This window comes from Pleurodeles waltl, chromosome 6, assembly GCF_031143425.1.
Source record: "Pleurodeles waltl isolate 20211129_DDA chromosome 6, aPleWal1.hap1.20221129, whole genome shotgun sequence".
Lineage (NCBI taxonomy): Eukaryota > Metazoa > Chordata > Amphibia > Caudata > Salamandridae > Pleurodeles > Pleurodeles waltl.
Genome location: NC_090445.1, coordinates 585,807,742 through 585,820,858, shown reverse-complemented (window position 1 = coordinate 585,820,858; position 13,117 = coordinate 585,807,742). Strand labels below are relative to the sequence as shown.

Below are 13,117 nucleotides of genomic sequence, written 5' to 3'. Positions count from 1 at the left end.
ATATTTTTTAACATAAAGATTTTTCACTCATGGGCATTTTAGTTATATGTTATGTACATGTATGGATTGACGATCGTCATAGACTTGGGTGTTTTTAATTTGTGTGTTTCTTGTAAATCCATTAAACCTGCAAGTGGAAACCTGCAGCAAATAGATTTACTACTTTAAAATATTGTGGTGTGTCAAATCCCCAGACCTTTGGATTGTTGCCTGAGCAAACCAGAATGAGAATATATTTTGTTTAGTAGGTTCTCTTAATGGAAGGCTAACCACTCTATTCATGGTTGTCTTTTAGAACATTCCACAAAAGGAGGGGTGGTTAGCCAGTATAAATCCTGGGAAATATGCAGTTGGCACACATTTAAAAAGCTGCCATGTGGAATTGTGTTAATCCTTTCTGTTAAAATTTATGCATGCTATATATTAGATTGTCATGATGACCAAACTGCTTTCAAGGTATGACTCACTCCTGCATGCCTCTTTATTGATGTGAAGGTCTTGTACTCGTATCAAGCAAGTATTTAGATCCAGAGTTGGAGAGGAATCATTTTCTCAGTGAAGCAATAGCTCTCTAATGTTGATAATCTCCATAAAAAGGGATCATCTCTTAAAAAGAACAAAAACAAAACAAAAAAAAAAGCACAATTTGAGGGTTTTTCGCATGATGGCTGCTATGATATTGAATCAAGGAATACCCAGAAGTGTGATTTTGTAGCCTCTGTGACATAGATGTGTGTAGAAATTCTGCAATTATTGTAACATGAAGAAATCATTTCAAAATCTAAAAGGGACAGTTAAGACTGCTGTGGGATATGCAAAAATAACCATAGCTCCCCCTATGTGAGCTTTGAATAACGGCTTAATGAAAACAATGCTATCAGATAATCGGTTGCATACAGCAGCTTATGTTGCTGCTTTTTTTTTTTGTTGCAAAAAGAACAGTGCATAAAAGCCCCCATATCACTGATTGAGTAAGTGCTTACAATTCAGGAGAGTCCAATAATCACAGCATTAGCAGGAGAACTAAGCAGATGACGCATGATTCATGATGCAATTACAGCCATCAAAATTGCTCTCATGTTAAATGAGAGGTCTTGATGCAGTAGAGCACTGGCAGGATTCAAAGATTGCCTTACACTTGTATAGTTAAAATATCCCCTGATAGCTGGGTAGAAGCTGCCTCCTGAGTGGGTGCAGCTGGAGCACCCTGGTGTATGTGTTTTTTTTTTTTTTTTTTTACCGATAAAAACAGTTTTGATGTACCCTCTTTTTTGGCAAACCTATTGTGTCCTTGCACACAGTGCTTGTTCTTAACAAAGAAATGCTGGAGAAGGATTATGTCTGTGTATTTCAGTTGATAATGTCTGATCTGTATCACCAGTGAACTTCAAGCAACGTTTTTGCCCAAATGCCTAATGTTGGTTTTAATTTAATTCTCTATTTCCAACCTGCAGAATATACCGCCTCAAAGGCAAGTGCCAAAGAAGCAGAGAAGATCCCCTCTGCGCTACCGCCCATTGTGCCAAATGTGGAGTTTGTGTTAAGGAATGCCCAGGGTAGGTTAATCCCTGACGCACTGACATATCTGTGTTAAAATCTGAGCCTTTCGGAGGGTTTGCAAAATTGCCATATGTATCCACTTTGTAATATTTGTTTATGCAGGCATTGCCTCTTTTCTTGGCTCCGGAGATAGTGCACACATCATCTCTTGTAATGGTGTCTAGAGTGTTATCACTTGCTTGAGGCCTCCCATTTGTATAAACTAGATAAAAGGGGTTGCGTAGGGGTATTTTGTATGAGTTTGCACACGGTGTGGCTCAGTCAGTGAGTACCTACAAGACATTAGATATCCTAAATGTACTGGGAACAAACAAATTTAATGTAACATATGATATTGTTAAGCATTTTATAAAGTTCTGTGAAAATATTCTCAATTTGTATGAAAACTATATCAAAGTATTTGACATAAATAGAGGTTTGGCACTAATTAGACAAGGTGACATGGGTAGTGCGGTGAAAATTGAAAAGAAGATAAGAGACATTTTCAAAAATAATTTGTGAAAGGTTTATGCCTGTGACCATTACAAGTCAGTGTGATTTCTACAAATCTGAATATAAATCAGAAAAACGTATTCAAAATCTACTATCCAAAACAATATATTGTAGCCAGTGTATTTTTTGAAACCTTAATGAAAACATGGTGTGGAAGGAGTTAATAAGGACATGGTGACTGGACCACGAAAATTGTCACCTAGTCATGAGAAAATCACCTGCAGAATTTGAAGTTGACAAAACAAGTAAATGGGAGGTGGAGAAAGCACAGAAACAGTAGGAAAGAAACATCCAACAACGACGCCAACACCACTTCTCTGATCGACAACCTCTCCAACCTCGGCCTCAGACAACTGGTCAACACACCCACCCACATCGCCGGCCACACGCTCGATCCAATCTTCTCCGCAAGCAACCACGTCACCTTCAGCCACACCACCGAACTCCACTGGACCGACCACCACTGCGTCCACTTCACATTCAAGAAGCACACCAAACACCACCGCACCCAACTACCACCTCACCGCCGCTGGAGCAAAGTCACTGAAGACCAACTGACCAGCACCCTCGCCCAGAACCCGCCTACCGACCCCACCAACCCAGACACCGCCGCCACCAACCTACGACAGTGGATCAACGACTGCGCCAACACCCTCGCACCTCTCAAAAAGCCCACCGACAACCAAGGAAAGAAAAAAGCCGCCTGGTTCATGGACGAACTCATCACCTCCAAACGCACCTGCCAGAAACTAAAGAAGAAATGGCTCCTCGAGCGCACACCAGACAGCCTGACAGCCCACAAGGAAGCCACCTGCAAGCACCACCAGCTAATCCGACTCGCCAAACGCTCCCACTTCACAGAACGCCTGAACAACAACGCACACGACAACAAGGAACTCTTCTGCATCGTAGAAGAGCTATACAACCCCAGCGGCAGCGCCAACGACATCCCACCCTCCCAAGAACTCTGCGACGCCCTGTCCACCTACTTCTATCAGAAGATAGCCGACATCCACGACAGCCTCAACCCACGCCTCCGCCAGACCCCACCTCCGACAGCTCCACCTACACCAACCGCCTGACCGCCTGGACCCACGTAGACGACTCGGAAACCTGCAAGATCATGAACTCCATCCACTCAGGATCCCCCTCAGACCCATGCCCCCATCACGTCTACAACAAAGCCAACTCTACCATCGCCCCCCAACTCCGAAAGATCATCAACTTATCCTTCGAAGCCGCAACCTTCCCGGAAAGCTGGAAGCACGCCGAAATCCACGCCCTCCTCAAGAAACCCAAGGCAGACCCCAACGACCTCAAAAACTTCCGCCCGATCTCCCTCCTCCCCTTCCCGGCGAAGGTCATCGAGAAGATTGTCAACGCTCAGCTCACCCACCATCTCGAGGACTACTCCATCCTGGACCCCTCCCAGTCCGGTTTCAGACGCAACCACAGAACCGAAACTGCCCTCCTCGCCGCCACAGACGACATCAGACAGCACATGGACAACGGCAAAACATCAGCCCTCATCCTCCTGGACCTCTCCGCAGCCTTCAACACAGTCTGCCACCACACCCTGCTAACACGCCTCCACGAAGCCGGAATACAAAAAAAGCCCTCAACTGGATCTCCTCCTTCCTCTCCGGAAGAACCCAGAGAGTCCGACTCCCTCCCTTCCGCTCCGAAGCCACTAACATCATCTGCGGCGTACCCCAAGGCTCCTCCCTAAGCCCGACGCTGTTCAACGTCTACATGGCCCCCCCCTCGCACAACTGGCCCGTCAGCACAACCTCAACATTCTCTCCTACGCCGACGACACCCAGCTCATCCTCTCCCTCACCAAAGACCCACACACCGCCAAAGCCAACCTCCATGAAGGAATGAAGTCCATCGCCGAATGGATGAGAAATAGCTGCCTGAAATTGAACTCCGACAAGACGGAGGTCCTCATCCTCGGACGCACCCCCTCGGCCTGGGACGACTCCTGGTGGCCCACCGCACTGGGACCTCCTCCAACACCAACCAACCACGCACGCAACCTGGGCTTCGGCCTCGACTCCGCCCTCACCATGTCCAAGCAGGTCAACGCAGTTTCCTCCTCCTGCTACAACACCCTCCGCATGCTACGTAGAATCTACAAATGGATCCCAACGAAAACCAGAAAAACTGTGACCCAGGCCCTCGTCAGCAGTAGACTGGACTACGGCAACGCACTCTACACAGGCATCCCAGCTAAAGACATCCGTCGCCTCCAACGCATCCAAAACGCCTCCGCCCGACTGGTCCTCGACGTACCCCGCCGATGCCACATCTCCCACCACCTGAAGGATCTCCACTGGCTCCCCGTGGACAAAAGGATCACCTACAAGCTCCTCACCCACGCTCACAAGGCACTCCACAATGCCGGACCAGCCTACCTGAACTACAGACTCAACTTCTACGTCCCCTCCCGCCAACTCCGCTCCGCCAACCTCGCCCTCGCCATCGTTCCCCGCTTCCAACGCAAGACCTCCGGCGGCAGATCCTTCTCCTATCTCGCCGCCAAGACCTGGAACGCCCTCCCGACCGCCCTGCGACAGACCCAGGACCTTCTCACCTTCAGGAGACTCCTCAAGACCTGGCTCTTCGACCAGTAGCAGCAGCCCCTGCCCCCGCCCCTCAGCGCCTTGAAACCCTAACAGGTACGTAGTGCGCTCTATAAATATTGTGATTGATTGATTGATTGATTGATTAATCAATGCCAAATCTCAAAAGTGCTTGGCACTGTCCTTGTCAATGAGGCACTGATTGACTGGTCCACACCATGTAAAAAATCATAAAAAACCCTTATATTGTCCAGTTTATATTTTGCCCATGTTCATAGGGAAACATGTCTGCCCGATGTCTATTGGCTCCTTTTTATATAGGGGTACTGTGACAGTTCAAAAACTATGTAAGCTGAGCTTATTTTCCACTCGAAATCGATGGAAGTGTGTATTTACTCTTATGTTGTCTATTTTTCCCCTAATGAGTATAATTTTCCCTTTTGGTAGCACAAGCCCCTGCTGTGATGGACATTTATGTTTGTGCAACATTGAAATCAAGGAGAGCTTGGTAATCTTGAATAGTTCCATTACAACAGACCAGCAAAAAGGGTTAATTAGGTGGGTTATGAGAGCTAAGACATATATAAGATGCATACATTTGTTAATACAAGATGTACATATATATTCCTCATGATAGATCAATACTGCAGCACCACCAGCTATTTGTTACTTGTGAGCCTAATAAAAAGTAAAGATGGCCTTAAGAGTTAAAGGTTTTAAGGGACATACCCTTTTGACATTTCATCATCTGCTAAGGATTAACAAGCTTCACACAGTCTACAGAAGTTTGCTGAAGTCTAGCTAAGAAACCTGACTGGAAACATTAAGGAAAAAGACAGTGCTGAGGAGTAGGAGAAAGGAAGGTCAGAAAAATAAGGCAATAGTTATGAATAGATGTAAAAGTCTATTGTATGAAGGTCTTCTTCCTGAATGACCTTCACTGGGTTTGAGTCTTCCACAACCATCTAATGTATATGGGAGATATCTGACCGATTGGTTGTGGCCAGGGTTTATTACGGATACTTTCTGCTGAGACCAAAAACAGCCTGACTTGGTAACTCCAGAAATAATGCTTCAAATCAGGACTTAACCACTTCGAGACATGCATATAGATGTAAATACAATGAATGGCTCCAGACAGTAACAAGCATTTGAATGCAATAGGTGTTCATTTGCTTGCGTTAGAGCTATTTGTTTTGTAAATTCAAAACCGGTCAACCCTGCCTTATTTCATCTTTTTGTGGCCATGCATATAACTAAAGCACTTCCATTTACCTTCTTCCTCTACCTGCAGCAAAAAATATAAATGTTGCCATTTAGCATCCTAATTTAAATCTGTCATGCTAATTCCAGTTGAATAACACTTTCACCACCCCACCATCAGAGTTGCTGGCTAACACAGTTTCCTCAAAAAGACACAAGACAGCCACAGAGGAGAAATAAACTAGAAGGGTCACCACATAGTGTAATAAGGAGATTAAGTTGAACTGTATCGTGGCCATGAATGTAATAAGCGGAGATTATTGAAACATAAACAAATGTCAAATAAAAATGTATCAGAAATAAACTTTTGACATTACACTTCAATGCTCAAAACAGTCCCTAGAGGGCACCATAGCATGATTATTATTTGTAAGAAATATGGTCATGTACATGTAAAAATATTGTTGGCCCTTAAAGGGCATAACCCCATAAAAACAAACAGGATAAAGTAATACAGTGTAACCATATACCTAGCCCCTTGAGGGGGGTTTTAGGGCTAGCAGGCTTACTGCAATGATGTTACAAATAATGTCTTTAAAACAAAACTTCTCCCAGCTGTAAAACAAAGGTTCTAGTCATGAGACAGCTTAAACACTGAATAGTGGGAGGGGTTATTATTTTGCGGTCCCCATTAACCCAGTGTGGGCACCCAGAGATAATATAGACAGAGCGTTTGAAGGTGGTCCCATTGTCCTAGGACCACAAGAGGCTGAGTTATGAGCTAAAATGTTTTGTAAAAGTAATGCCCTGCAAAGCATTATGGGGTGTGATTTTGTGACGTGAATATTATACTATGTTGACTGCAGTGCTCACAACAGCCCCTAGAGAACACAATAAAAATAGCATTTGGAAGAAACATAGTCAAGTAACCATACAGTCAGCTCTTACAGAGCATAACCACATGAAAAAAGAAAGGGAGAAATGAATGCAATGTAACCATACAGGGGTGTGGAATTTATTAAAATATCTACTTGTCCACGGGACAGGTTGCTTCTCAAATCTACTTGTCCTGTAAAAAGATCTACTTGTCCCTTTGGTGCCATGTAGTGTGGCGCCAAATTATAGCAGCAATCTCATTATGTAAGAGCTCTGATAATAGCCTCTCTGATTATGCCAGGGCTACTACCATAGTAGGGCTTGAATACTAGCAGTTTCAATCCCTACTGTAGCAATTTCCTTATTTTTCCACCTTTCTGCAGATCTGCATACTGGGGCTGGAGGAAGCAGTAAGCAATAGTTCCAGGGCTGGAATGCCTTTGAGTCTGCAAACCTACTAACCTGCATGTTTTAAAGATTTTCACCAGCTTCTCTCTAATATTTTCCCATAATAAGAAAGGTTGGACATTTACTCCTGACAATGGCAGAATTAGAACTTCTTCCAGGGTTGGGAAGAAAGTGGCTGGAGGGAAAATGAACTTGCAAATGCTCAATAGATTTTCACATGAGCAAATCTACACATGCGTATTTACCCATGCTAAAATACAGTTCACAAATATTTTATAGGGGTACGACATATACCATGGGTGCACTTTTGTGACTTTAAGAATTTGGGGCCACATGTAGGTAGTTTCAGATTTGTGACCCGCAAATTGCGAGTCGCAAATCCGAATGTAGGATGGTGTCCCTGACACCATCTGTGATTCTCAAGGGCTTCGCAAATGTTCACCTCATGAATAATCATGAGGTGGGTCGCAATTTGCGACCCCCTTGCGAATGGCGGCCTCACAGGGATGGTGGCCTGCTGGAGACAGCAGACCACCATGTCTGTGACTGCTTTTCAATAAAGCATTTTTTTTTTTTTTTTTGTAATGTAGCCCGTTTTCCTTAAAGGAAAACGAGATGAATTACAAAAACGAAAAATGAAACGTTTTCGTTTCATTTTTTCAGAGCAGGCAGTGGTCCGCAGGACCACTGCCTGCTCTGAAAAAATGTTTACAGTGACATTCACAATGGGGAAGGGGTCCCAGAGGGACCCCTTCCCTTTTGTGAAAGTGTTAGCACCCATTTGAAATGGGTGCAAACTGAGATTGGTTTGCGCCCGCATTCGCAAAACAATCCTACATTGCACTGCGAGTCGCAATTAGGAAGGGAACACCCCTTCCTAATTGCGAGTCACAAACCCGTTTTGCGATTCGGTAACCAGGTTACCGAATCGCAAAACTGGGTTTGTGCATCGCAATGTGCTTTTTGCACGTCGCAAACAGCGAAAGTCGCTGTTTGCGACATGCAAAAAGCTACCTACATGTGGGTCTTGGTCCCTAATTAGGTCTGGTGTTAACAAAGACATTTTGTTTTTATTAAACTTCTATTTCTCTCTCTTTCGGCTGGCTTTACTGTGAGTGATCGCATTCTTCTCTTCCACAAGGAGCATATTGGCACACAAAGTAGTTTTGTTCAGTGTCAGGAACTACAGTGGCAATCAGTGACGTAATGAAACTGGAGGGTGCCCCTTTGCAAAGAACATGGAGGAGCCCCCTCTCCAGACTCACTCAGGGCAGGTGCTGTGCTGAAGGGGCCCCCTGGAGGGCGGCTGCGGGGCCTTTGTTATGCCACTGGGGGCAACATGTGCTTTTAGGGTTCAAAAACGTTTTGGGTTTTTTTTGCCAGTGTTTGTTACAATGTTGAGGACCTGGTAGCTCCCACAACAATAAAGTGTTAGAAAAGCCATGTCAAAACAAGATACGCATTGATGAAACTAAAAGACTTATAAAAATATGTCAGATCAGTTGGCTTTGTCAGTGTTTGTTTATTTTAATGCTTCCCATAATCGTGTTGAAAATGGTTACACTGATTTTCCATTAGAAATATTTTTGGGAAATACTAGCATGCATCAAAACATTTTACTAAATGACACTTCATTTGCATATAATCAGAGAGCATTCTGGGAGCATTATACTTAGCCTCATAGCCTAAACATTTCAAACATGTGTATACACTTTTTTTTTTTGTACTGGAACCAACGTCAGTAGTGAAGTGTGACATTAAAACATTTATTTACAGCACTCACCCTAATAATGAAGGTTTTCAAATAATGAACCATAAATACAAGTTGAACAGCATTATCTCTTGGAAACACATTACCTCAACTGCAGAGAGTTCCACTCTCTGTAAACAAACAGCCAAAGGGTTTGTGCTGCAGAGGGTTGGGTCTACTTGTCCCAAGGACAAAGTAAACATAAAATCTTGTTGCCCTTGACCCCAAACAAGATGTCCAGGGCGTCGGGCGATAGGAATTCCACATCCCTGCCATATACTTTAGCCCCTAGTGGGTGTAGTGCAGGCCTATTCCAATGACATTGCAAACAAGGACCATAAAACATAATTTCTTACAGCTGTGAAACAAAAGTTCCAGCCATGAAAGAGCTTAAAAAGATAATGAATGGTGGTAAGGGTTGTTATTTTAGAGTCCCCACTAACATAGTGTGGGGACCCATAAATGATGTAGACAGAAAGAGCACATTGTGTCGATGTTTTGAAGGTGGTCCCATTGCCCTTCGAATACCACAGGCTGAGGTATGAGCAAAAATGTTTTGTAAAAGTAATGCCCTGCAAAGCATTATGGGGTACGTTTCCCTACCACTAATATTTTAGTATGTTGGTATGACTGTTATGCCTAGAACAGCCCCTAGAGAACACCACATTGAAAATAGCATTTGTAAGAAGCATGGTCATGTAACTATATAGTTAACCCCTAGAGGGCATAACCACATGAAAAGAAAATGGGAATAAATATTGCAGTGTAACCATATGTTCGATGGCATGTGTAGCTGCAGATACACATGCTGTGCACAGTCCGCCATCTGGTGTTGGGCTCGGAGTGTTACAAGTTGTTTTTCTTCGAAGAAGTCTTTTCGAGTCACGAGACCGAGGGACTCCTCCCATTTCGACTCCATTGCGCATGGGCGTCGACTCCATCTTAGATAGTTTTTTTTCCGCCATCGGGTTCGGACGTGTTCCTTTTCGCTCCGTGTTTCGGGTCAGAAAGTTGGTTAGAATCTCGGAAAAAATCGTCGGTATTGTTTGCGTTCGGTATCGGGTTAGTTAGAACAAATCGACACCGAATTTTGAAGAGCTCCGGTGGCCCTTCGGGGTTTTTTCGATCCCCCGTCGGGGCCTGGTCGGCCCGGCCACGTGCGACTTCAAGGCTGATGGAACGGACCCCATTCCGCTTCTGCCCAAAATGCCATAACAAGTATCCGTATACGGATCAGTATCTGGTCTGTAACTTGTGCTTGTCCCCCGAGCACAAGGAAGATACTTGTGAAGCCTGTCGAGCGTTTCGGTCGAGGAAGACGCTGAGAGACCGAAGAGCCAGGAGACTACAAATGGCGTCCACGCCGACAGGTCAAGAACGTTTCGAGGAGGAAGAAGAAGCTTTCTCCATCCGCGAGTCGGATTCTGAAGAACTCGACGCCGAAGAAACACACCAAACCGTGAGTAAGACGTCGAAAATCAAGACTCACGAGAAGTCCACAAAAGCCCAGGGGACGCCACCGCCAACAGGCCATGGCTTAACCCGAAAACTAGGTGACCGATCCAAGGCACCAAAAAAGGGTATGCTGGTGTCGAAGTCATCCGACTCCGGTCGAGATACCGCCACACAGCAACCTCGGAGCCGAGACAGCAGCTCCGAGAAACTTCGGCACAGAGACAGCGGCACCGAAGAATTTCGGCACCGAGACACCACGCCGAAAACAAAGAAGGTTTCTTCGGAGCCTAAAAAGACTTCCGAAAAGGTTTCAGTTCCGAAACATCCAGCCTCGGAGCCGAAAACTAGTTCCTATACAGAGGAACAAGGATTAACCTCCCAATTACATAGATTTGGAGAGGAGCTTCAAGCTGTAGAGCCTGACTACACGCAAAGAAGGCTTCATATTCATGAGGACACAGGGAAGATAACCACTCTTCCCCCAATCAAAATAAAAAGGAAACTTGCCTTTCAACAAAAGGACAAGCAACCACAGGCAAAAGTGGCAAGGAAAACAACCCCGCCACCGTCTCCACCACCATCTCCACCACCATCAACACATGCATCACCAGCAACAACTCCACCACTGATGCACTCACCAGCTCATACTACAATGAGTCAGGATGATCCCGATGCATGGGACCTTTACGATGCTCCAGTGTCTGACAACAGCCCAGACTCCTACCCCACAAAACCGTCACCACCTGAGGACAGTACATCCTACACACAGGTGGTCGCAAGGGCAGCCGAATTTCACAACGTCACCTTACATGCTGAACCAATTGAGGATGACTTTCTGTTTAACACCCTATCCTCCACCCATAGCCAGTACCAAAGCCTTCCCATGCTCCCAGGAATGCTAAGACATTCAAAACAAATATTTCAGGATCCAGTTAAAGGCAGAGCCGTAACTCCAAGGGTGGAGAAAAAGTACAAGCCACCGCTAACAGATCCAATCTATATTACAACACAACTAACACCAGACTCAGTAGTTGTCGGGGCAGCTCGTAAGAGAGCCAACTCTCATACCTCAGGAGACGCACCACCTCCAGACAAAGAGAGACGCAAATTTGATGCTGCGGGAAAAAGGGTTGCAGCACAAGCATCAAATCAATGGCTTATTGCCAATTCACAAGCACTTTTGGCAAGATACGACAGAGCTCATTGGGATGAAATGCAACATTTCATCGAACACTTACCCAAGGAGTTCCAAAAAAGAGCGCAACAGGTGGTAGAAGAGGGACAAAGTATCTCAAATAATCAGATACGGTCTTCCATGGATGCAGCAGATACAGCTGCAAGGACAATAAACACTGCAATCACGATACGAAGGCACGCATGGCTGCGCACTTCAGGGTTCAAGCCGGAAATCCAACAAGCTGTGCTCAATATGCCATTTAATGAACAGCAATTGTTTGGGCCGGAGGTGGACACTGCCATTGAGAAACTCAAAAAAGACACCGATACAGCCAAAGCCATGGGCGCACTCTACTCCCCGCAGAGCAGAGGCACATTTCGAAAAACACCTTTTAGGGGAGGGTTTCGAGGTCAACCCACAGAAACCACAACCTCACAAACAAGGCCTACTTACCAGGGTCAATATCAGAGGGGAGGTTTTCGGGGGCAATATAGAGGGGGCCAATTCCCAAGAAATCGAGGAAAATTCCAAGGCCCCAAAACTCCTCAAAATAAACACTGACTCACAAGTCACACAACCCCATCACATAACACCTGTGGGGGGAAGACTAAGCCAATTTTACAAACTTTGGGAGGAAATAACAACAGACACCTGGGTCTTAGCAATTATCCAGCATGGTTATTGCATAGAATTTCACCAATTCCCTCCAAATGTCCCACCGAAAACACACAATATGTCAAAACAACATATAGATCTTCTAGGACTAGAAGTTCAAGCATTGCTACAAAAGGACGCAATAGAATTAGTGCCAAATCTACAAAAAAACACAGGAGTTTACTCACTGTACTTTCTAATACCCAAAAAGGACAAAACTCTGAGACCAATACTAGATCTCAGAACACTAAATACCTACATCAAATCAGACCACTTTCACATGGTCACGTTACAAGACGTAATCCCACTGCTCAAACAGCAAGATTACAGACAACATTAGACCTAAAAGATGCGTATTTCCATATACCAATACATCCTTCACACAGGAAATACCTAAGGTTCGTATTCCAAGGAATACATTACCAATTCAAAGTGTTGCCATTCGGAATAACAACTGCGCCAAGAGTTTTTACAAAATGCCTGCCAGTAGTAGCTGCACATATCAGAAGGCAGCAAATACTTGTGTTCCCGTACTTAGACGACTGGTTAATCAAAACCAACACGCTAAGACAATGTTCACAGCACACAAACTACGTCATACAGACCCTTCACAGGCTAGGTTTCTCGATCAACTACGCGAAGTCACACCTTTTGCCGTGTCAAACACAGCAATACTTAGGAGCGACAATCAACACAGCAAAAGGGATTGCCACTCCAAGTCCACAAAGGGTTCAAACATTTCACAAAGTAATACAGGCCATGTATCCAACACAAAAGATACAAGTCAAAATGGTAATGAAACTCCTAGGCATGATGTCTTCATGCATAGCCATTGTCCCAAACGCAAGATTGCACATGCGGCCCTTACAACAGTGCCTAGCATCACAATGGTCACAAGCACAGGGTCAACTTCTAGATCTGGTGGTGATAGACCGCCAAACATACATCTTGCTTCTA

At 44.9% G+C, this 13,117-nt stretch overlaps 1 protein-coding gene across 8 annotated transcripts in view; it reads left to right on the top strand.

The window, feature by feature from the left end:
- ANKS1A (ankyrin repeat and sterile alpha motif domain containing 1A) overlaps positions 1-13,117 on the top strand; it is an 823,551-nt gene that overhangs the window by 365,980 nt on the left and 444,454 nt on the right. For all 8 annotated transcript variants that reach the window (XM_069238819.1, XM_069238817.1, XM_069238816.1 and 5 more), the window contains one exon: positions 1,455-1,556. In XM_069238819.1, the coding sequence (XP_069094920.1) occupies positions 1,455-1,556 (102 nt within the window). The remainder of the gene's footprint in view (positions 1-1,454; positions 1,557-13,117) is intronic.